The 25,516-nt window shown below is 32.4% G+C and overlaps 1 protein-coding gene and 1 long non-coding RNA gene across 2 annotated transcripts; both read left to right on the top strand.

Annotated features, from left to right (window-relative positions):
• Positions 1 to 10,950: 10,950 nt before the first annotated feature.
• On the top strand, positions 10,951 to 11,494 carry LOC116401969. Its single transcript, XR_004214296.1, has 2 exons — positions 10,951 to 11,045; positions 11,194 to 11,494. It is a non-coding gene; the product is annotated as an uncharacterized LOC116401969 (long non-coding RNA).
• Positions 11,495 to 12,808: 1,314 nt separating this feature from the next.
• LOC101221102 (probable cadmium/zinc-transporting ATPase HMA1, chloroplastic) lies at positions 12,809 to 23,285 on the top strand. The gene is made up of 13 exons (XM_004151859.3): positions 12,809 to 13,526; positions 14,485 to 14,635; positions 14,717 to 14,901; positions 15,684 to 15,830; positions 16,198 to 16,393; positions 16,721 to 16,833; positions 17,511 to 17,752; positions 19,044 to 19,149; positions 19,873 to 20,034; positions 20,491 to 20,707; positions 21,484 to 21,671; positions 21,762 to 21,848; positions 22,868 to 23,285. The coding sequence occupies exons 1-13, from the start codon at positions 13,023 to 13,025 to the stop codon at positions 23,039 to 23,041; spliced, it is 2,472 nt and encodes an 823-aa protein (XP_004151907.1). The 5' UTR covers positions 12,809 to 13,022; the 3' UTR covers positions 23,042 to 23,285.
• Positions 23,286 to 25,516: the final 2,231 nt, after the last annotated feature.

Below are 25,516 nucleotides of genomic sequence, written 5' to 3'. Positions count from 1 at the left end.
ACTATAATATAATTGCCAAATTTGTAACATTATATTGAGAGAAAACCTCCCCTGAATTTGAAGTCACCGGGCAAGAATACTTCCAAGCTCCCACTTGATCATCTATGACTACTCTCAACAAAAACCTCTTCAACCATAGTTGTAGAGTATTGATATCATGGGAGATACACTCACTGTAATCTCCAACTTCACAAACGTCTCTATGACACGACCTTCAGTTTCTCGAAATCGCGCTAATTAACTTTCTCCACACAAGCGAAAGCCCAACCTGAACAGAATGAATGACCAAAACCAACAACCCGAAAGATAGGACCAATACAAATCGAAGAGCCAAGATAATAGAAGAATCAAAACAATCCAATCCAACAAAAATAAATCAAGAAGGTAGGACCAACACACACCTGATAAACTCCCCCTTGGAAGCAACTTCCTTTATATGTCAAAGCAACACTACAAGAAATCGGAGAATTTTCGATGCCGACATGGACGTCGAGAATTAGTACATCGAAGATGTCCTACGACATCATTTTCGTTCACACTAGAACAATTATTACTCTTGCTCTTGGTATCCAATTTAGTGTTACCATCATTATTGGTCAATCTTGTCGACATATGGATAAAAAGGGTCTTTAATTAGCATGAAAATGATAATGCGCAAACAATACAAGAGTTGTGTCTGTTTTGCCATTCAAAGTTTACGTTTGCAACAACATATATATCAAGTTAACCATCCAGGAATAAGAAGAAAACCATCATAAAATTGAAACAAATGGATTTTTTTGGAAAAATAAAAAAGAGGCGTTTGAAAAGAATTAAACAGCAAAAAAAATTATGATAATAGGATGTTTCACTACCTATTCTAAATTGCAAAAGTAGAAAAATTTAAAGTCGATAATCCTCTAATAGCCCTTGATAACCCTATGATAGCCCTTTGATAACCCTATGATAGCCCTTTGATAACCCTCCAATAGCCCTCTGATAGCTGACTGATATCATTAATTACATGTCATATTTATCATATTCGCAATATGCAAAAAAGAGATATCATGGGCTGTCTTTTTCTAAATGTTTTTGTCATCTTAGACATTTTTCAAACAATTAAAAGAGGGTTTCATAGTGTTGTAATGAAATGCACCCAATACCCAGCTTAGGCTTCTTTTCGGTTTCTCAAAATTAGAAGTAATTACTAATAGTTATCATATCATCATTGATAGCTTTAATTAAATTTGAGAAGTGTACAATGTTATCGTTCAATAGCCATTAGCAACAATAAATTCTATTAACGATAGTCATTAAACGTCAAATTTAACATTTAAGAAATTATCTTACTAGTTGATAGATTAACATTTGCTATTTTGTAAATATTTTATCTTTGTTCTATTTTTTAAATTTATTTCATAAACGTAATGGTGTCATTTGCTATTATTTTTCTATATGTAAATCTATGATAGTATGGTGTAGTTTTGTTAAAGTGTTGATTTCAGGACTTGAAAAATGAGGTCCATCCCTCCCAACAACGTAGGTGAAAACTTGGTTTACGGTTGGACCATAATGCATGCATCTTATCTAACGTGTGAAATTATTGCTCTAATATGCATGCTTGGAAGCCTTTCCTATCTAAGAAAATATGCATGTATTTGTACAAAAGGAAATAAATATTAATTTGTTATGTATTTATGCTTTTAATATCGATAATCTAAGAATATTCATGAACCAAAATTTAATACAGAACTACTATATAAGAGTGAGTTTAAATCAAAAACTAATATCATATTGCAAGAAAACGATATGGCTTATGAAAAGATGAATGCACAAAAGTTTTTCTGGATCTTTCTCACTACAATGGTTGTGCTTTCCGTTTGTGTTTACTCTGGTAAGAAGTTCTTCTTTTCTCTATTACTCCATATTTCTTAGAGAATTTTTTTTGGTACAAATAAAAAAGAAATGGAAATTAAATAAATTTTTTCATAAAGAGTTTCATGTCTCAATCAATATGGAAAACTAACTTTTATTTGAATTATTTCATGTAGATGTGGAAGTGAAGGTAGCACACTCTCTACCATTAGTTTGCAACTCAACTTGCCAAAATACCAGTAGTTCTCAAAATAAAGAATGCCAAAGTTCTTGCGTTCAAAGAAAATTTGGGAGTGGAAGTTGCGTTCAAGATTTAGCTAGTAAAAAAATATTATGCTGTTGTAACTCTTAGAATTATAAAAACCCCACACAATTTTCTTCGTACCCTTATTAACTATGTTAATAGAAAAAAAGGGGCTGAAATATAACCCTTTTCTCTACTCAATAATTGGAGAAATCATAAATAAATGAACACTAATGATGATCATGATCATGTGTAATGACATTATCTTTCTATAAAAATTCACGAAGGTAAAGTTTTATGGATAATTTGTTTTACCATATATATACAAAATCTGCACTAATATTAATTTAAATGTAACTTTTACTGCTTGATGTATAATACTTAAAATTCTCAATTAAGAAATTCAATTGAAATTTTATAGATAGGTTATTATATAAAAGTATGTATTTTGATATATTGATTTCGGCTAAGGTAAGAGTAAAAAATGAAAAGCAAACTCATTTATTTGTAAATTGAAAATAATTTTTTAAAGTTAAATTGTAAATTTGATTCGAAGTGAAAAACAAACTATAGATTAACTTCACAACTTAAGATAACACTTTGGTTAATAAAATGAACAATTAAAGTAACAAATAGTAAAAGCAATATTCAGAACACTAGGAATTGGTAACCAAGGTTCGATGACATAGCATCTGCATCTGGAGGTCCTTGACCCATAGTAAGAAATCATATATTGCCACGTGAAATAATTCATTATTACAAAATAATGGCCTACAGTGTATTAGCATCATCACAAACACTCAACATGCTATAGATAGTGATATACTTATAACTAATACATAAGTGTGAAGAAAGATCACTATAATATAATTGCCAAATTTGTAACATTATATTGAGAGAAAACCTCCCCTGAATTTGAAGTCACCGGGCAAGAATACTTCCAAGCTCCCACTTGATCATCTATGACTACTCTCAACAAAAACCTCTTCAACCATAGTTGTAGAGTATTGATATCATGGGAGATACACTCACTGTAATCTCCAACTTCACAAACGTCTCTATGACACGACCTTCAGTTTCTCGAAATCGCGCTAATTAACTTTCTCCACACAAGCGAAAGCCCAACCTGAACAGAATGAATGACCAAAACCAACAACCCGAAAGATAGGACCAATACAAATCGAAGAGCCAAGATAATAGAAGAATCAAAACAATCCAATCCAACAAAAATAAATCAAGAAGGTAGGACCAACACACACCTGATAAACTCCCCCTTGGAAGCAACTTCCTTTATATGTCAAAGCAACACTACAAGAAATCGGAGAATTTTCGATGCCGACATGGACGTCGAGAATTAGTACATCGAAGATGTCCTACGACATCATTTTCGTTCACACTAGAACAATTATTACTCTTGCTCTTGGTATCCAATTTAGTGTTACCATCATTATTGGTCAATCTTGTCGACATATGGATAAAAAGGGTCTTTAATTAGCATGAAAATGATAATGCGCAAACAATACAAGAGTTGTGTCTGTTTTGCCATTCAAAGTTTACGTTTGCAACAACATATATATCAAGTTAACCATCCAGGAATAAGAAGAAAACCATCATAAAATTGAAACAAATGGATTTTTTTGGAAAAATAAAAAAGAGGCGTTTGAAAAGAATTAAACAGCAAAAAAAATTATGATAATAGGATGTTTCACTACCTATTCTAAATTGCAAAAGTAGAAAAATTTAAAGTCGATAATCCTCTAATAGCCCTTGATAACCCTATGATAGCCCTTTGATAACCCTATGATAGCCCTTTGATAACCCTCCAATAGCCCTCTGATAGCTGACTGATATCATTAATTACATGTCATATTTATCATATTCGCAATATGCAAAAAAGAGATATCATGGGCTGTCTTTTTCTAAATGTTTTTGTCATCTTAGACATTTTTCAAACAATTAAAAGAGGGTTTCATAGTGTTGTAATGAAATGCACCCAATACCCAGCTTAGGCTTCTTTTCGGTTTCTCAAAATTAGAAGTAATTACTAATAGTTATCATATCATCATTGATAGCTTTAATTAAATTTGAGAAGTGTACAATGTTATCGTTCAATAGCCATTAGCAACAATAAATTCTATTAACGATAGTCATTAAACGTCAAATTTAACATTTAAGAAATTATCTTACTAGTTGATAGATTAACATTTGCTATTTTGTAAATATTTTATCTTTGTTCTATTTTTTAAATTTATTTCATAAACGTAATGGTGTCATTTGCTATTATTTTTCTATATGTAAATCTATGATAGTATGGTGTAGTTTTGTTAAAGTGTTGATTTCAGGACTTGAAAAATGAGGTCCATCCCTCCCAACAACGTAGGTGAAAACTTGGTTTACGGTTGGACCATAATGCATGCATCTTATCTAACGTGTGAAATTATTGCTCTAATATGCATGCTTGGAAGCCTTTCCTATCTAAGAAAATATGCATGTATTTGTACAAAAGGAAATAAATATTAATTTGTTATGTATTTATGCTTTTAATATCGATAATCTAAGAATATTCATGAACCAAAATTTAATACAGAACTACTATATAAGAGTGAGTTTAAATCAAAAACTAATATCATATTGCAAGAAAACGATATGGCTTATGAAAAGATGAATGCACAAAAGTTTTTCTGGATCTTTCTCACTACAATGGTTGTGCTTTCCGTTTGTGTTTACTCTGGTAAGAAGTTCTTCTTTTCTCTATTACTCCATATTTCTTAGAGAATTTTTTTTGGTACAAATAAAAAAGAAATGGAAATTAAATAAATTTTTTCATAAAGAGTTTCATGTCTCAATCAATATGGAAAACTAACTTTTATTTGAATTATTTCATGTAGATGTGGAAGTGAAGGTAGCACACTCTCTACCATTAGTTTGCAACTCAACTTGCCAAAATACCAGTAGTTCTCAAAATAAAGAATGCCAAAGTTCTTGCGTTCAAAGAAAATTTGGGAGTGGAAGTTGCGTTCAAGATTTAGCTAGTAAAAAAATATTATGCTGTTGTAACTCTTAGAATTATAAAAACCCCACACAATTTTCTTCGTACCCTTATTAACTATGTTAATAGAAAAAAAGGGGCTGAAATATAACCCTTTTCTCTACTCAATAATTGGAGAAATCATAAATAAATGAACACTAATGATGATCATGATCATGTGTAATGACATTATCTTTCTATAAAAATTCATGAAGGTAAAGTTTTATGGATAATTTGTTTTACCATATATATACAAAATCTGCACTAATATTAATTTAAAGGTAACTTTTACTTCTTGATGTATAATACTTAAAATTCTCAATTAAGAAATTCAATTGAAATTTTATAGATAGGTTATTATATAAAAGTATGTATTTTGATATATTGATTTCGGCTAAGGTAAGAGTAAAAAATGAAAAGCAAACTCATTTATTTGTAAATTGAAAATAATTTTTTAAAGTTAAATTGTAAATTTGATTCGAAGTGAAAAACAAACTATAGATTAACTTCACAACTTAAGATAACACTTTGGTTAATAAAATGAACAATTAAAGTAACAAATAGTAAAAGCAATATTCAGAACACTAGGAATTGGTAACCAAGATTCGATGACATAGCATCTGCATCTAGAGGTCCTTGACCCATAGTAAGAAATCATATATTGCCACGTGAAATAATTCATTATTACAAAATAATGGCCTACAGTGTATTAGCATCACCACAAATACTCAACATGCTATACATAGTGATATACTGATATACTAATACATAAGTGAGAAGAGAAAGATCACTATAATATAATTGCCACATTTATAACATTATATTGAGAGAAAACCTCCCCTGAATTTGAAGTCACCGGGCAAGAAAACTTCCAAGCTCCCACTTGATCATCTATGACTACTCTCAACAAAAACCTCTTCAACGATAGTTGTAGAGTATTGATATCATGGGAGATACACTCACTATAATTTCCAACTTCACCAACATCTGTATGACAGGACCTTCAGTTTCTGCAAATTGCGCTAACTTTCTCCACACAAGCGAAAGCCTAACCTGAACATAATGAAAGACCAAAACCAACAACCCGAAAGATAGGACCAATCCAAATCGAACATCCAAGATAATAGAAGAATCAAAACAATCCAATCGAACAAAAATAAATAAAGAAGGTAGGACCAACACACCTGATAAACTCCCCTTTGGAAGCAACTTCTTTTATATGTCCAAGCGACACTACAAGAAATCGGAGGATTTTGGATGCCGACATGTACGTCGAGAATTAGTACATCGAGGATGTCCTACTATTCCCGACGCTTGAAAAGTACCGTCAGTATAGGGGAAATCTCGACTTCTTGATTTTAACGTCGGGACTAATCCACCAATTTGATTTTTTAAATTTGATTTTTGTGTTTGGCCTATGCCATGGGAAAAAACATTGGTGAAAGTAAAAAGATTATTTAATGATTTAACTTCGTCGGACGTCTAGGCAAGCTTCATTAGGAAAAGTGAAAATAATTAATTTAATTGTTTAACTTTTCCCGACATCTACATTGGCTATAACGGGAAAAATTAAATAATTAACTAAATTATTTAAATTTTCTCTATATCATGTACGAACATTGGGGAAACTCCAACCAATGTGAACGTTTATATTGACTACGTCGGATAGAATTAAATAATTAAGTAAATTGTTTGAATTTCCTCGATGTCATGTAGAAACGTTGGGAAAGCTCGAACCAATGTCAACGCCATTAGTGAAACATTGACATGAGTTGGAACTATCCCCACATTTTACTTTAAGACGTTGGGGATAGTGTGCTTTCCCGACATCTTTGAAATGCATCAAGAAGTCCTTTATTCATTTTAGAATATGTGTTCACAAAACAGAGAACACAAACAAAAGAAAAGAGGAAGAGGTCGAGGGAGTTAGAGAGAGAGCCCTCGCCATCCGTCGTTTGCCATTCTCAGTCTGTCGTCGTAGCCGTTAGAGTTGTCTGCCGCCCACAATCCTTCCTCATATTCCTATTTGGCTGCCACTGTTCCAATGAAAGTTTTTTTTTTTTTTTTCGTTTTGAAATTAGAAAATTGTATGTTCTTGAAAAAATATGTTTTAGTTTTGGTTTAGGTAATTTAATTACTTTTATGATTTGTTTTAGAATTTAAGTTTTAAAATAGTTTTAGGATTTATATTTTGTATTAGTTTTATATTTTAATATTAAATTTGAATTGATTTTAGGACTTAAGATTCACGTTGAGTATTATTGAATGTTATTGAATTTGAGACGATTGATAAATAATTTGAATGTGTTGAAATTTGTGGGGTTATATCGAATTGAGGGGAGTGTTTATTAAATTTGAATTTGAGATTGAATTTGATATTTAATTTAAATTGAATTTGAATTTGAATTCAAATTCAAATTGAATATGAAATTTTAATTTCAATTTAAATATTTGGAAATGTTAGATAGCTTGTAAAGAAAAATTAGTAATTTGTGGTTGATTTGTTTTATGGCTATCCTACAGTTATGGTAGTGTAGCTTTTTATGTCAAAATTAGTTTCTAATTTGTTAGTAGTGTCGGGGGTTCTTAGGTAGACTTTAATTAAATATGTTAGAACTATTAGGTATGTTGATAGTGTTAAGTAATTTTAAACTTAACTTTAGTGAACGTTGGTGGATTGGACATATATATAGTGTATTAATTGAGTAAGTTAAAGCATTTGAGAGGAGAGATATAAGACTAACCAAACATATTTATGTTTTAGGGCTATTTTAACAATAGACAAGGGTTGGATAAAACTTAGAAATAAGTTTTAGGTTGAGTATAGAAATGGAGTATCCCAACTTTTAGAGTTTGCGAAGTATCATGTCAATGATTATAGACGAACAAGGTGTCCATGCAAGAGGTTAATGAACTCAAATTGGGACTCATTATAGGGTGTGAAGTGACATCTATTAACCATTGGAATATCCCCCTCCCCATACAGACTGAATGTATCATGGAAAGCCCGTGAACTTGCATAGAGGTGTATACAAAGAATATTTGATGAAGGAACTAGCAATAGTAATCCTTTTGATGAAGGAACTAGCAGTAGTAACCCTTTTCCTGAAGAAAATGAAATGTTGGATATGCTTCATGATCTCTAAGCTCCAATTGAACACGTAGAAGAAATGGAGAAAAGTTTGGATAATGAAGTGTCGTTTAATAATGGAGTAAATATAGAATAAGAGACAACAAACATATTTCGGGATTTATTGAATGAAGCATGTAGTGAGCTATACCCCGGTTGTTCTAAATTTTCCTCCTTGAATTTTTTGGTTAAGATGATGCATGTAAAGGTTCTGAACGGTTGGAGTAACAAGTCCTTCAACATAATGTTAGAGATAATAAAACGTGTTTTTTCGATGTGTGGTACCAATAACCCTAGTTCATTTTACGAAGCCAAACAAAAATTGTGTGACTTGGGCTTGGGATACGAGACTATTGGTATAGAATAAAAAAATTACGTTAACACACTGATGATGCAGCTGAACCGAACGACATATAGTAAGATAGGAATGTCCCCTCTTGGGGCACGCGATTGATATAGGGATCTTTTTGTTTGACTATACATACCTATCCAACTTTAAGTTTTGGGAGTGCTAACGTCTCCTCAGAGTGGGAGTGGGTTGAGGGGCATCTATGAAAAAGAACACTATAAAAAACAAAAACTTAATTATCGATTCAAGTGTTTATGTAATGAGAATAGCCTAAAGTGTCACCCATCGAAGGCAATCCTCCTGCGTTATTAAACGGGTCGTTCAACTTCAAGTACATATATGTCTCATGAAAACCGCTAGGAAATGACATAATTCCTATAGACATAAAAACCAACATACGTTAAACAAATGTGAGTATCTCTAATTAAATGTATAAAAGAATAACTAATTTGTATACATGAAGAAGATATTATTATTCATTGTTGCTTGATCCGCTTTGAGGTGATGATAGTTGTTCATCATCGTTGCCTATGAAGTCGTCAGCGACATGACGCACATCCGATCTTTCCACCACTATAGGATCAACTTTATCCCTGCATGGAGTGTCATCCTTATTGTGTTTGTCCACACGATGTCAGACAACAATTTCCAATACATTAAGTTGCTCATTCTCAATATCTTTCACTTCTAGCACGTCACATATACGTTTATTTTGGACCACTTGAACAACTTTTCAATTGGTACCATTCTTTGGGTCCTCGAGGTAAATCACCAATTCCTCAAAGAACAAAAAAGGAACGTGTTGATTGATTTGTAGCCTAGTACTTCTACGTGTGTCTTATGGTTTTTGTTGCTGTCTATGTCAAACCATCTACACTTAAATAGCCAAGCACATCGTCCCAGTGAATATTGAACGTACAACACTTCATCTAAAATACTGTAGAAATTGTTGTTGACACTTCCACTGTGTGAAATTGTACCCCACCGAAAATGCATCCACTGTAAGAGAAGTTATTAATTGACCACAACAAGGCTACATACAACTAAAACAATTGACACATAAGAGAATCATACGTACGCACACCAAAAGTCCATAACTCTTTCTGTCCTGAGTCCATGCATCAAACAACTCATTTCAGAGTTACTTCATCTTCTCTCTTCTCATTAATTATCCTTTTCACATTTTCCAAACAAACTCAATATAATCTTCCTTTTCTATCTTTGCTTTTTCATACACATTTACTAAACAACTTCTATCTTACTTTCAACTCTATCTTACGATTCAATTTACAGTTAAAACACCAACGTATATTAATCTCAAACTTATTGAGTACAGTCATTAGGCCAAATGCCGCTTAACGTACAATAAACAACCAAATCAAAAGCCTAAGAAGCTCTTTTTGATTGTTTTTTAATAACCCAAGAAACTAATTTGATAGCCTTTCTTTTTCAAATTCTAGGGACTTTATACCCTTCACTTTAAGAAATGAAGAAAATAAATGAGCATGCAGTTGTGATACTATTATTGGATAGAATCTGTAACATTCCCAATCTAAGGCAAAGCATCACAACATTACCCTATCAACTGCTCTCATTCATCACATCTTCTTTTCAACTACCATATATGTTCAGAAGGTCTTTGCAATGATTTTTTTTATTATTTTAAATAATTTTATGACATTTAAAATTGCATAAAGGAGATTACAAATTGTTTGTAAAATTAAATTAAGATGTCATAATAATAATAAATTAATTGGATGGCATTTTAAACCTATTCTTACGACTCAATAGCCAAAAAGTATTTTGAAACTTAAAAACCAACCATGTACATTCTTACAAATTTAAAAACTAAAAATATATCATTTAAAAACATAACTATTCTTAATTAAAACTCGGATATAAATTTTCTCTATTAATTATTGGTCAAATATACAAAAGGAAGAGAACGGAAGCGTTTTGTCAAACTGCCATTGGAGTTATTTTTAACTTTCATTACTTGTTTTTCTTGTTCTCTAAATCACATATATGTAAACATTGAACCAATGAATTTCAGCATTTGAGAAATCAGAAATGATAATTTCCCAACAATATAATATCATATTACTTTTCTTTTACTTCTTTAATTCAAAGATAAACATCAGTTTTCTTTTTCCAGTTACAAATAGATTGATGACAGTTACATGCAATAAAAGGAGTATTAAATATCTTCAAAACATAAAAGTAAAAGTACGTTAAAATATACTCTATAACATTCATGTACAAACTAAAATAAATTAATGCAAAGTTAGTATACATGAATTGCATTCTTCTATAAAAACGAATCCAATCAAATCACACCGTATAAGAAAATATATTGTTTTTGAAAAGATGAGTAATATGCATAAGTTTGTGTGGATTTTTCTTGCTACAATGGCCATGCTTTTGCTTCTAACTCACGCTCGTAAACTCTTCTCTCTCCACAATATTTAAAGTTTTTAGAAAGTCATTTAATTTCATACGGATTTTAAAGTTTTGTACTCGTATTTTCTCTTGTTCTAATAGTGTGTAATACAACTAAAAATTAACCATTGTTTGTCTATTGTTTTTAGAATATGACGTTGGTATGGAAGGGAAGTTGGGAGATCTCGTTCCATTAACTTGTGATCTATCTTGTTCCAAACTGAGCACGCCCGATATGGAGAAATGTGAACAATTATGTCGTCAAAGAAACTTTAAAGATGGAGTATGCATTAGAAACCCAAATTATATAGCATGTTGTTGTAGCTTTGGGTGAGATCCAATAAAGTATAATTACTTGTGTATCCAAAAAGGGTTGAAAGTTGTTATCTACATTATATACATGTATTAAATAAATTATAAATGATGAATTGAAAGTATACAATTATTCTACATTATATACATGTATGAAATAAACTATAAATGATGGAGGGTACCCATATTTTAGAGAGGTACCTATGTTTTAGAATGTGTTGCTTTGACATGACTAACTGTTAAAGTGATATGTTCTTGACTTGACCGTTGAGACGCTAAAGATCTCACGCGTTGATGCTATTATGACCATTAAGACGTTACAAAAACTCACCCCTATATATAGTTGACGTGGCAATATGTAAGTGTTTTTATTTCGAGTAGAGAGCCGTGAAACATAAATGTTTTAAAGAGAGCATGATCCGTCACTCAACCTTCATCTAAATTACTGTGATTAGCCTACTGATATATGTATATGGTTACTTAGATTTTTTTTTGTGGTGGAGATGTTGAACAAAGAAATATGTTCTAACTCAAAATTTTTGGATTGTCAATTATTGGGTTATCTTTAGTAGAATTGTTCTCTCTAATTATTAACATACATTTGTAAATCTTGGTCTAGTTAAATGGTTGAGTTTTAATTATTATAAAAATGATCACATGTGAAATTTGTTAATATTAAATTTAAAATAAATCTAATATATGTAACAAAGGAAATTCAAAATGTTAGTAACCATGAAGGATCTTGTATCATAGAGTTGTCGAGTGGTCCTCTCGATGTGTAGGCATGTAGGTAGTGTTAGGATCGAATGAGTAAATCACATTGTACTCACGTGGCAATATGCATATTAATTTATATTTATGTAGATGCTATCTGGCGTATTGCAAATATGACAAAAATTATAAATATTATTGAACAAATAAAAATTTATGTTAATTTATATTTATAAATATCAAAGGTACCTCTTTCCTTTCTTCTAACTTAATGTAGTCGGGGTAATGCAATTAATCTTTCAAAATATAATTTGTTATCTAATTATCTGGACAAATTATCTTCTTCGTCTTTCAGTTCGTACTTTTTATGGGATGATTGGAAGCATTATAATTCTGCTTATTATTGATTATTAATAATTAGTGTACTATTTATGATAAATAGTTATTATATTAAAAGGTAGAAGGTAAATTAATAAACAATAGAAAATTTGTATTGGACAGCAAAATCTTTTAATAAAATTAAGCTCGTATCATTTCTATTTAGTATATTGCAAATATAACAAAAATTAATAATAACATAGATTGAAAAAATAAAAAATGATAGTTAATTTATTTTTATAAATATGAAAGTTACTCTCATTCCTTCCTCCTAACCTTAATAATTGAGGAAGATAATGAGATGATTATGGGTAAAGTATTAATTATATATATATAAAAAAAAGAAGGTTAGTAGATAGTTAGAAATGGTAAACATCCTCTAACATGGGTGAGCCGTACAAAAATCCTTCGCTGTTTTCACAAAACCTATGATCATCCTCAACCTCACAAACGAAGCCCCAGTACCCAAAACGATCACATAATCACGCCGCCGTGAAATTCCGGCAGTATCCATTCCTTCCATTTCCTCCCCAGATTATGGCTCCACTTACCTCTTCATAGCATTTCACTGCCCATTATGGACACTCTCTTTGTCCCTATTACCTTCTCCGAACTTCCTCACCCTTTACTCACCTGCAACACCAACGCCGCCTCTCAATCGAGGGTTGGACCTGTTTCTCGCTTCTCGCCGCTTTCTTCTCTAATTCACCTCAATCGCTTTCCCACTCGCTTTAAGAAGCTTTCCTATCCTCGCTTCGGTCACTTCCGTTGCGCCGCCGAGGCCTCCGGTCACCGACACGGTCACCATCACGGCCATCATCACCACCACCATGGCTGCCAGCACCATTGCAGTGGTGACAGTGATGGTGTGGAGCTGACTGGGGCTCAGAAGGCGTTCGTTCGATTTGCCGAAGCTATTAGATGGACGGACTTGGCGAATTATTTGAGGGAGCATCTACATATGTGTTGCGGTTCTGCTGCTTTGTTTGTGACTGCGGCTGCTTTTCCTTATTTAGTGCCTAAACCCGCTGTGAAGCCTTTACAGAATGTTTTCATTGCTGTTGCTTTCCCATTAGTCGGGGTACGAATAGTTCAACCTTAAATGTCATTAATTTGATTGAATGCAAATCAACAGTGGATTCTCTTAGTTGTAGTAGAATGATCAAGGTGGCTGTTCAATATATCACGCCTTTGGATATAAAAGAATCATATTACTATTTACCCAGAGTTATTATATTCTAACAGAGGATCGTGTAGGTCTTAGTTTGGATTCTCATAGTCATTGTATACTCCTTGCATAACATTCTCACTTGAGGATTTGTAATGATAATAATTGTCCATAGCTAAACTTGAGAGTGAACTTTGAGAATTTTCATGTAACTTGGATAAATTATTTCTAATCTAGTTGTTTAAAATATTAGGATTGGTAATACTTCAGCATAATAAACTCTATTTCATTCCTGAAACCAAGTTTTAAATAACTGTAGTTGTAGAGTATTGATTCCAAAGTATGTCATTTTATTAAAGCTATTTGCTGTTTAGCTATTTGTGAAAATCGATGATCTAATTTTCTCTGAGATTTAAGAACTTTCCTTTTACTACTTTGAGGATGGATTTTCAATCAAATGTTAATTTGTCAGCTTTATTCTGCATTGTCTTGAGTAAGTAGGACGAAACATCCTCTTTCAGGATTCTGGAAATATAAAAAATCCATATCTCAAGTAGCGAGAGTAATTTGACCCTTCTGTGTCTCACTATCAGGTTTATGGCTTCTTTAGTGGACAAACACACGTTAGCATTCTCTTTTTCTTTGTAGTTGTAGCGTTTATTCGATTCATCTCTGTTTTGCAGCCTCTTCAAAATTATGGTTATTTTAGGAAGTGTATTTTAAGACACCGTGATCTAATTTAGTATTTGAATATATCGAATCTAAAATCATACGCCACTGTGTTTTGCAGTCCGTTGAGTATTCATCATTGTAATTTTTAAAACTACTCAGTAATGTGCCAGTAATTCGAATTGTTATGTCACTGTGTCAGGTCTCTGCTTCTCTTGATGCTCTTACTGATATTAGTGGTGGAAAAGTAAACATCCATGTACTAATGGCTCTTGCAGCCTTTGCATCAATATTTATGGGGAACCCCTTGGAAGGAGGACTACTTCTTGTGATGTTTAATATGGCTCATATCGGTAAGCAGTTATGAAGAAACAAAATTGCCGACAATTTATATCCTTACTGGGAAGAATCTCATTTTCTTTCTGTTAGTTCAGCTGAAGAGTATTTCACAAAGCAATCAATGATTGATGTTAAAGAGTTGAAGGAAAGTCATCCAGATTTTGCTCTTGTTCTTGATGTGAATGATGATAACCTTCCCGATACTTCAGATCTGGAGCATAGAAGGGTGCCAGTGCGTGATGTTAAAGTGGGCTCATATATCTTGGTGGGAGCTGGTGAGGTATGTTGTACAAAATTTCCACCTCATGTTAATATGGTCGGCAGATGACAATGCAGACTTTGATCCTGAGACTGATAATGACAATTGATGATAATGAATTGTTAGTCATGAATTATTTAAAACTGGTGTACAATCTAGTTACACTCTACACATTCCAACACAATATTTCCAATGGAATTTTGTAATTTTTTCATATCTATTTAGTGAAAACCTGATTATGTTCTTTTGGAGAGTTAACAGCTGATTTGAGTTATAATGAAACATAGTTCCTTTCTTTTATATGTCTTTGTACTTCAAGAGACAATATGTTCTTTTGGAGGGTTCATATTTTTTTGTTTGTTTATTATTCCAGGAATGTGATTATGACGTTGTAATTCATCTTGGATGTATGACATTAATTGTTTTCCAGCTCACATAACCTAAGTTCAAGAATTGGAGTCATTAATCAAACTTACATTATTTATTGAAAGGAAAATATTTTAATCCTTCTAAATACTTTTTTCGACTATCAAGTGGGATAGTTCATATAGTTCAATACAAAAATCCAGTAAAGAGCTTTCATAAAAAAAATAATAAATAATAAATTCTAACTATTAAAGACAATTATCTCCTTTCTTAAGTCTTAAAAGTTTTTCTGGTTGATATGATATTCCCATATACAAAGGCTGTTGTTGTTTGTTTTTTTATTTTTTTATTTTTATTTTTTTTATTCGCGTTTAAACTGTTGAACTGGTTCTAGATGATGCATTTGTATATCATAATGAGGGCTGCTTTTACATTAGTCTGTCCCTGTAGATTGTGAAGTTTATCAAGGCTGTGCCACAATCACTGTCGAGCACTTGACAGGAGAAGTCAGACCATTGCAAATTAAGGTTGGGGAAAGAGTTCCAGGTGGAGCAAGAAACTTGGACGGTAGGATCATAGTGAAGGTATGTCAAGATTTATTTTTGCGTAGTTCATCCATCTTAAATGCCTGGTAACATTCTGCCTAGGATAACTTGTTCCTCTTAGATGTAGTTACTTTAGCTTGTGCTATCTGATACTAGTCATTATACATTATAAAAACTCAGTTCAACATGGGAAATTAATGCTAAATCTTGTCACAGAATGGTTAGTTCTTGCCTGTGTTAACAAAGGTTTTAAGGTGCCCAAAAAATATTAATAAAACAAAGTCTTAAGGCATTAAAATCCTCGCGAGTTACCTTTAATTTTTGCTATTCCATTGCTAATGAGCTCATAAAAGCATAGATTAATCATCAGTTGTTGCTGAATCTGTGAAGTATGAATTTGGTATAGGCTACAAAAACATGGGAAGAGTCAACACTTAGCAGGATTGTGCAGTTGACTGAAGAAGCACAACTTAATAAACCAAAGCTACAGAGGTGGCTTGATGAATTTGGTGAGAATTACAGCAAGGTTGTTGTAGTTTTATCTGTAGCTGTTGCCCTCATTGGTCCATTATTGTTCAAGTGGCCATTTATATGCACACCAGGTAATCTATGCTATGTGCTTCACTTTAACGTTTCTATTTTGAGAAAACTATTTCAGTTTAGGACAAAATTAAGGCTTTTGTGCATTTCCAAACTAGATCAGCCTATTTTTTTTCCTTCTTGAGGACAGTAAATTAGACTGTAGTCATCACCAATAAGAAATATTTGAAAGTTGAGCTCAGCTCAAATTAATTGACGATTTAACGTACCAGCGAGTTTTTCTATGCCTCCCTACGTTTGTTGGCCTTGGAAAGTTGAGCTCAGCTCACCCTGTCTTATTCTCTCTCTCTCTGGTGTCTGTTTCACTTCTGATGCCTGTATGATCTTAGGTTTCAGAGGATCAGTTTATAGAGCACTCGGGCTTATGGTAGCCGCATCACCATGTGCACTGGCAGCAGCGCCATTGGCATATGCTATTGCGATAAGCTCCTGCGCAAGAAAGGTATTTATTATCGTTACTCGGTGATACCGTTATGTACTAAGTGTCTGATATGAGCATCAAAAGTTGGTGAATGGTGAACACATTTACTAATTGGTTCATTACACTATTACAGAAATCGACGATGAAATCTACTTTTTATGAAAGTTATATTTGTGCAACGACCTTTTATGTCATTTAGATAGTATTCCTTGGAATCCCTTTAAGTATGATAAGTACGTTGATTTTTTTTTACATGTTATCACTTAAGCTTCGCTGTCATGGTTAATACGATTACTTTTGCTGTCTTGGTCAATCCAGTTACATGTTATCATATGAGAGTGTTCCTTAAACCAATATGTGTGTGTGTGTATATGTACATATTCAAGTGACTTACAAATTTGAAATAGAAACCATATTATAAATTGGTTGTTATATGTTGAATGATTGAGTAGCTATTTAGCTTTCTCTTTTTTCTCTAGTTTTTTTATATAAAAAGTTGGGTGCATTCGCATATCGGGAGAGATATCTCAGAAATTAACTCTGAACTCATCAACTTGCATTCTAAACCGAACACATTGTCTTCGGTGGATGCTTACTTCGTTCGGTCACATTTTGCTTGAATTTGGCAAGTATTTTGTTCATGTACAAAGATACTTTTATTTGCGCATGAAAAGATGGGCATTTGCTTGATGGAACAGGGGATACTCCTGAAAGGTGGACACGTGCTTGATGCTATGGCTTCTTGTCATACTGTTGCATTTGATAAAACCGGAACATTGACTACAGGAGGACTTGTGTTTAAAGCCATAGAACCTATTTATGGGCATAAGATTGGAGGCGATAAATCACAGTTTGCTTCCTGTTGCATACCAAGCTGCGAGAAAGAAGCCCTTGCAGTGGCAGCTGCCATGGAAAAGGGTACTACTCACCCAATTGGAAGGTGGTTGTCAAAATGAATTGTCTGGCTAGTATAATATACGTATGGCTTTTTTTTTTCTGCCAAGGTGTGATATAACTAATCTATTATTTTGGTAAAAAATCATGGCATTGGCATTTGCCAGCCAAAAAAGTTTAACCGTTTATTTCATGTCCACCATTTATTTGGCTTCTTTACACATATGTCATGATTTTACCTTCCCAACATTTGATGTTTATCAACTTAATGATTTTTTCTACAGAACAAAAGGGTTCATCTTTCACTGCATGCTTAAATAGTCAATGTTAAATTTGGGTGAGAGTATTCTCATTCAGCGCATAAGATTGTTTATATGAATGAATATAACAATTTAATTATATAACTTGTTTGAGAACTGGGACAGAAGGCTTTATATATTTAGAATAACATACCTGGACACAAATAGCAAGTTAACTCTTTCTCACGTCTGCAGTTACTTATGCTGGGAAACGTTGATTAGCATTATATTTTTAGTATGAATAAGCAGGAACTATTTTTATCTCTTGGGACTGAATTATTAAGGGTATCTTTGGTAACTATTTTGTTTTTGGTTTTTAAAAATTATGTTTGCTTTCTTACAATTTCTTTATCAAGGTTTTCAAAACTTGGTTTGGTTTGTGAAAACATTTCCAAAAGGAAGATAACGAAAAAAAAATCAATAAATGGGTATAGTGTTTATAAGCTTAACTTTCAAAAACCAATGGGGCGTTTGAAGCTAGAAGTTGGTTATCATAATCTTAAGTTATTATAGTTGGATTGCATAGATTATTTTAGTTTGGGTTATAATAGTAGGTGTTTGAGACATAAACTATTTTAATTTGAGAAGAAAATAGTAAACTCTGTAGCAAAGAATAGAAAATGATGAATGTAAAATTGTATAGATTGTAGCAAATAGGGATTTTGATATAGTGTTGATTGTAGTCAATTGGAGACTACAAAATAACATTCATTTTAACAAGGAGATGGTTATTATAGTCTTAGATAGCCCTTGCTCCAAACATGCCCCAAATGTTTATTGAATGGAACCTCAGTTTTTAATTACTACTGGTAATAGAATATGTTACTAGCTTCAGTTTCATATATTTTTTCTGTATGTTGGGAGAAGGCTGATTAGTTGTCACCATTTTATTCTTCTTTAAGTATGCAGTTAATGTATTTCAATTAACTCATGCCAGTATCTGAAATCCGTTTTCTGGATTACTTGCTTCTAATGTCTGACTGGAATATTCATTTTCAAATTCTAAGTAGTTCTTGCGTTTTCTGTTTTTGGTTGTAGAGCTGTAGTAGATCATAGTGTGGGGAAAGACCTTCCTTCTATTTCTGTTGAAAGTACCGAATATTTCCCTGGAAGAGGTCTCATAGCAACTCTGCATGGCATTAAGGTAGTGTTTGCTTCATGTTACTGGATGTTTTAGTGATCTTTGGCATTTTCAACAGTATACTTCCTTGTTTCCTTCCTTTTCATATTTCTAGAGTAAAGTTCCTTTTGTTGCTGCAGCTTTTCTATCATCATCTATTTTAACCTTCTTCACTCGTATGTCACAGGCCATAGGGTATCTGATTCTACTTCTCTGAATAAAAATGTTCATCAAGCATCTTGATGTCAGTCTTTCTGAAGGGTTGACTATGCTTCAAATTCTAGAAATGTCGTGACTTTTAAATGTCAAATTAGAAATGGTCTTTTGTTTTAGAATAGCTGGTCAATTTCTTTCAAGTTAGCTTTCACACTTTACCCTTGAAAAGTCACAATATTTTGGAAATGCTTACGCTTTAGATTGTATGCAAGACGAAGCAACAACGTATATACATGAACGTCCGAAATTCTAGATTTATCTCTGCACATGAGATCACTTACATGTATAAAAGTTGATCAATTACAAATGTGTTGAAGATTCAATGAAACTTCATATATTTCAAATCAATAATCATTCAACACCTTGCCAAATGTCCAATTAAACAAATCAATAATCGCAGTAAAAACTTTGCTACTAAAACTTTTTGTTTTCACTTATTTAGAGTTTAAAATCTTATAATTTTTAGTTCAATAATTGCCATTAGGTAGAAGGAGAAGACTATTTACATTCAATCTCTACTCTATCGTACAGTCAGGAATTGGAGGTAAATTGCGGAAAGCGTCTCTTGGTTCTGTAGATTTCATCACTTCCTTCTGCAAATCCGAAAATGAATCAAGGATGATCAAGGACGCTGTTAGAGCATCAACATATGGAAGTGAATTTGTTCATGCTGCTCTTTCAGTTGATCAAAAGGTGTGAAGTTTTGATGATTTTTAAAATATGATGCAAAGTTTGGGGGAGATACTTTCAAACACGAGTCGTATTTGCATAATTTTTACAAATATTATTGTTAATCTCTAATTTATTGAAATATTTTATAATAATTAGGTATCAGTAGGCTAGTTGGTTACTGTTCCTCTAGGTCAATCCGTCCATTAACTTTATGCCTGTGTATTTTCTTATGCAGTCCATTTTGACGTCACTACATTTTGAAAATTTCATATTTGGATAAATGATATGCAACTAGCCTCACTGGAAAGCAAGAATGAGTGATTCTTCTTTTCCATGTTATTGTTATTGTTTGAATATTATTGATGGGACTTTTAATCAGTACGTTTGTTGTGCTCTGAGAACGTATCTTGCACTTTTATTATCATCTCAATGATACAGTTAAGGATAGTATGTTGAGTTTTCACTTCATCAATGCAGGTAACACTGATTCACCTTGAGGATCAACCTCGACCTGGAGTCATAGATGCAATAGCAGAACTACAACATCTGGGAAAACTTCGAGTTATGATGTTAACAGGTGATCATGATTCAAGTGCATGGAAAGTTGCAAATGCTGTGGGCATAAATGAAGTTTACTACAGTCTTAAGCCAGAGGACAAACTTGCTCACGTGAAGGAAATTTCAAGGGAAATGGGTGAGACTTCTTACTCATCATTTCATGTTATTTGCCTTCTGTGTAAACCGTACTTTATGTTAATTGCCTATATTCCTAAATTCTCATCACATCTTAGTTTCCTGTCGAGATAAAGATGCTCCCTACTTAATCTTCTATGAATTATGATCCATGTTAATTTAAACAAGTTGATTCTTGATGAGATTTCTGTTTACCCATTTGTTTCATGTTAGATTGTGTGAGTGATATGTTGCCCATATATGATCCGATTTCTTTTGTAATATTCATTTTTACCAACCAAGAAATTGCCAGAATTTATGTTTCCTGGCCAGTGTTTTTGTTTTTCTTAGTGAGTAGTGAAGTATATAAACTATTGAGGCCTGATGCTGTGCATGCTGGATGGACTATTTTTGTATGTTAATGTGCCGATAGCCAAATATATGAGCTTTATTATTGATCTTCAGAGTTTATCAGTGCGACATTATTGATCTATTCTGAGATTTCTGCTCTGAATATCAATAATTTTAACTTTATTTAACATCCTAACATCTGCACTGAATATCAGGACGATAAACCAGGTTAAGTTGTTAGTCATCTCGATTGAATATATTTGTCTGATATTTTAAAGCTGGAATTATTCTTTGGGTGTTAGACAAGCAATATTATTACTGCTTTCCCTTGACGAACTTTCTCTTCCAGTTCTAAGTTTTACATTCTGCTGAATGATTGACTGATTGGCCAGCACGATTCCTTTACAAGGAGTTAAATAATGATCACTCTCTCTCATTTTATTCTAGGGGGTGGCTTGATCATGGTAGGCGAAGGGATAAACGATGCACCTGCACTTGCTGCTGCTACTGTGGGTATAGTTCTTGCTCATCGCGCAAGTGCCACTGCTACAGCTGTCGCAGATGTCCTACTTCTTCAGGACAGTATTTCTGGTGTACCTTTTTGCATTGCAAAATCTCGTCAGACCACTTCACTGGTATCTTTGTTTGCCACAATTTTTGTTTTAGTATTTGATTTCTGCTTCCTGTTTCTCTTTTTGAATTTGATGGCGTAATTGTCCTTTCAGATCAAGCAAAACGTGACCCTTGCCTTGACATCTATCCTTCTAGCGTCTCTCCCATCCGTTTTGGGGTTTCTTCCCTTGTGGCTAACGGTATGAAGTTAAATGCTTATGATAGAACACTGATATAGTGTTTCTATTTTATTGATACCTTCAACAGAATTACAATATAAAAGCAGTAAAAGAAAAGTAAAAGAACCCTAACCCTTTGCTCTTCCTCTCTTTCAAGGAATGTTGCAGCCCTAATTCTTCACCAAATTCTTCATGCCCTTTTTCCCTCCTCAACTTCCTATTTATAACCAACAAATCTAATTACCCTTTTGCCCTTACCCTATACTAGTCTAGGTATCTAACAGCTTACTGATTTATTCTACCATCTTAAATAGTGACCAGTTATTTAATTTTACATGGATTTCATGAGTGGCAGACCGATCTAAATCCTCAAGTTCTTAGTTTTTTAGCTGTTAAAATTTTTCTAGTCGTGATTATGATCATTTAGATCATTTTGGTTTGTGAAATAGGCTGATGATATCTATACATTTTTAACACAATTTCAAACGCCCCTACAATTTGGAAAATGTAGAAATGAACAAAAGGAAAAAAAGTCCATACCCTCCTGTTAAATGTTACCATTATTTTTAACCATATTCGTAATCTGCCTTCCGTTACTAATAGAAACTTAGCAAAGTTCATAAACTTTATAGTTCCATAAAACAATCCAAGCAAACTTAATTCACTAGTAATTGACATTACCTTGTTTCCAAGAGGTTGAAGGTTTAATCTTCCTACTTTGGACTTGTACTAAAACAAGTTGCATAAAACACAGAGGAAGGAGTGAACTAGTGAACTTGAGTCCTCGAAGAGGTATTAAGTCTGTAGAATTGTGAATCCTAATACCATAATGTAAGGAGTTAATAAGCATAAATTTGACGTTTTAGTCATGAATCTCACAAACTGTATATTGGCCAACAAGGAGTGGCTACTCTCCAACTTCGTTGTACAAATCTCATGCTTTCTGAAGTCTTTTCTCCATATGGTTCTCCATCTGCACAGTTGCAATGTCATTCCATTTAACCAAATTGATTGTCATTTCCATGACTTCATAAATGCAGGTCCTTCTACACGAGGGTGGCACTCTCCTTGTTTGCCTGAACTCAGTACGTGCTCTAAATCACCCCTCATGGTCATGGAAACAAGATCTTCAAAACCTGATACACGATGCCAGATCTAAACTTAACACGACACCCGAAAATAGCTCTGGGACCATCCAAACTGCAACTTCATAGCATAAAGATTCTTCTTTCTCCCCTAGGTAAACCATGATTTTAATGATATTTTTTTCTCTTTGTTCCTACTTTCATCTTGGTCTGTAAATTGTAATATATGTACAAATGCTATTGTTATACAGTCATTTGCTCGTCGATCGTTAAACTGTATAAGAAAAATAGCTGATTGTTGAAGAGATATGAAATAATATATAGTTCTGTGTTCTTCAAGTGAACCAAAATTGTCACATAAAGAAATACTAAACCTTCTTTTTCTTTTTTCTGATTTTTTTATCGCTAAAATATTTTCTGAGGAATTATCTCAAGCCAGTGGCCCATTGAGTAAGTAAATAATTACTTTATAGAGTAAAAAAAAAAAAAAAAAAGAGCTTACTTTAATTTACACAACCTTGTTTGGAAGGATTCCATTGAAGTCCTATTTAAAATGAGAAAAAAATGAATCTGTAATTCGAGCCATTAAAACGGGTGATGTTAGAAAAGCGTTCATTGAAACCCTATTTAAAATTAATGTTTTATCAATAATAAATGTAGAATATGTAATTTTTGCTATATTTTGTAACTATTTTTAATAGTTTTGTATAAATAACTTATGAATTCTAATGAATCACTAATTAATCTAAATATTAATTAAAACATTCTAATCATCTCCTAAGTTCTCAATCATTTTGGGTTTAAAAAACAAAACGAAAAGCATATTTGATTAAACACAATAGAAACCCCATATGATTGACCAAATTGAATTTCTTCTACTTAATCGACCATCACCTCTTTGTTGACTGGCATTTATAGTAAATCTTTGTTCTCCACGTCCCTCAAATCCTCAATTACAATCAACCTAACCTACTTTCTAATTTTAAACTAGAATGTCAACAAAACATAATACCCAATAAATGGAAATTGTTTTGAAACTAATAATTAAGAAGAAAAAAAAAGTAAATAGAGATCAAAGTAAAGAAAAAAAGTTTAGAAATCATACCTGTATCATTCTCAATTGAGGTATGCTCACAAGCAATCTCTACATCCCAAGTGTTAGTTACCATAACCAAACATAAACAGGGGACAAGAAAACAAGGGAGATTAATCAGCTCTTTAATGGAGCAAACTTGTAATCTATAAACATGGGATAAGTTGAGTTGATATAATATACCAACTCAATGGTTGGTCTACCGACTTTATGAAGGAAAAGAATTCCTGTAACGAAAACACGTGGATGTCATACAAATGGAATTCAATTTGAAAAAATCACAAAATACAGAGAAAACAAAATAAGATTAAATCTCCTCCCAATATAAAAAACACCACTGTCGGAGTTTTCCTTGTTATTCTCAAGGTGAGAATATGAATCAAATTCTTATTAATTTTAACTTATAGTTTATAAATCAAATTCTTATTAATTTTTACTTATAGTTTATTTATGAATCATATTCAAATACTTATTTCTCTCTTAAAAACTTTATATTACAATATATCAAATACATTGTATCATAAACACAATTTGTTTCCTTTAATCAATTTGAACAATTCAAATCCTTATTTAGTTAACAAAGGGACCTTATAGAGTGATAGATTAAAGCTCCAATGTTACAAGATTAATTGATTAAACTCCTTAATTAATTTTATTTTATTCATTAACTATTAGTCGTTCTACTAAATACTAACAACATGCGTCGTTTTCTTGCTGTAAATATATTTCTTTGTCCATTAAATATAACCAATTGACAGTTCAATGACACTACACAAATTGCTCGTAATTACATCTAAGCCAAAATTACTGTTTTATCCCTGTATTACAACTAACTCCTTAAGTACCACTAATCACTCTATTGAACAAGTAAGTTGTAGTGCAACTATAACTGAACTCCAATCTGGCCAAGAGAGGGTGTGGTGCCACGTTGTTCAACCCCAGGAATCAGTCTTTAAGAGAGTGAATTATTAGCCTTTAAGAGAGTGAATTCATTCTTGTGTAGCTGAGTTTCCAACTCCCTAATTAGACGAATCTCCAAAATGGTAACAATGTTAATATATCTACATTTTAAAAAATAATATAGCAAAATTAGTTAAAATCTATGAATGATAAAAATCTATCGTTGATAGATCATGTTACAAATAGTTATCTATCCCTAATAGACGACCATAAGAGTCTGTCGACAATAAAAGTTACGTTATCACTAATAGAAATTATTTTTTTTTATAATTTTTTAAAATGTTGTGATATGCTTTGATTATTATTCCTAAAATTGTTACTCATTATAATTATTCAATTTAATTACTAAAATAATTAAAAAATAATAAACATCGTAAAATTGAAAATTTTCAAATAGTTTGAGCTGTAACTAAGTATATGTTATAATAATTTAAAACTCTCTCTGGCAATTATAAGATGAGAAGAACCAAACATTGGATAGACTATAATCCTCCATTGCATGGACACTAATATCCACTAAATTTTCTCAATAGAGACAGAGAAGAACAGTA

The sequence above is a fragment of the Cucumis sativus genome, chromosome 2 (genome assembly GCF_000004075.3).
Source record: "Cucumis sativus cultivar 9930 chromosome 2, Cucumber_9930_V3, whole genome shotgun sequence".
Taxonomy (NCBI): Eukaryota; Viridiplantae; Streptophyta; class Magnoliopsida; order Cucurbitales; family Cucurbitaceae; genus Cucumis; species Cucumis sativus.
Note: the sequence above shows the minus strand (reverse complement) of the source record. Positions and strands in the feature narration are given on the sequence as shown.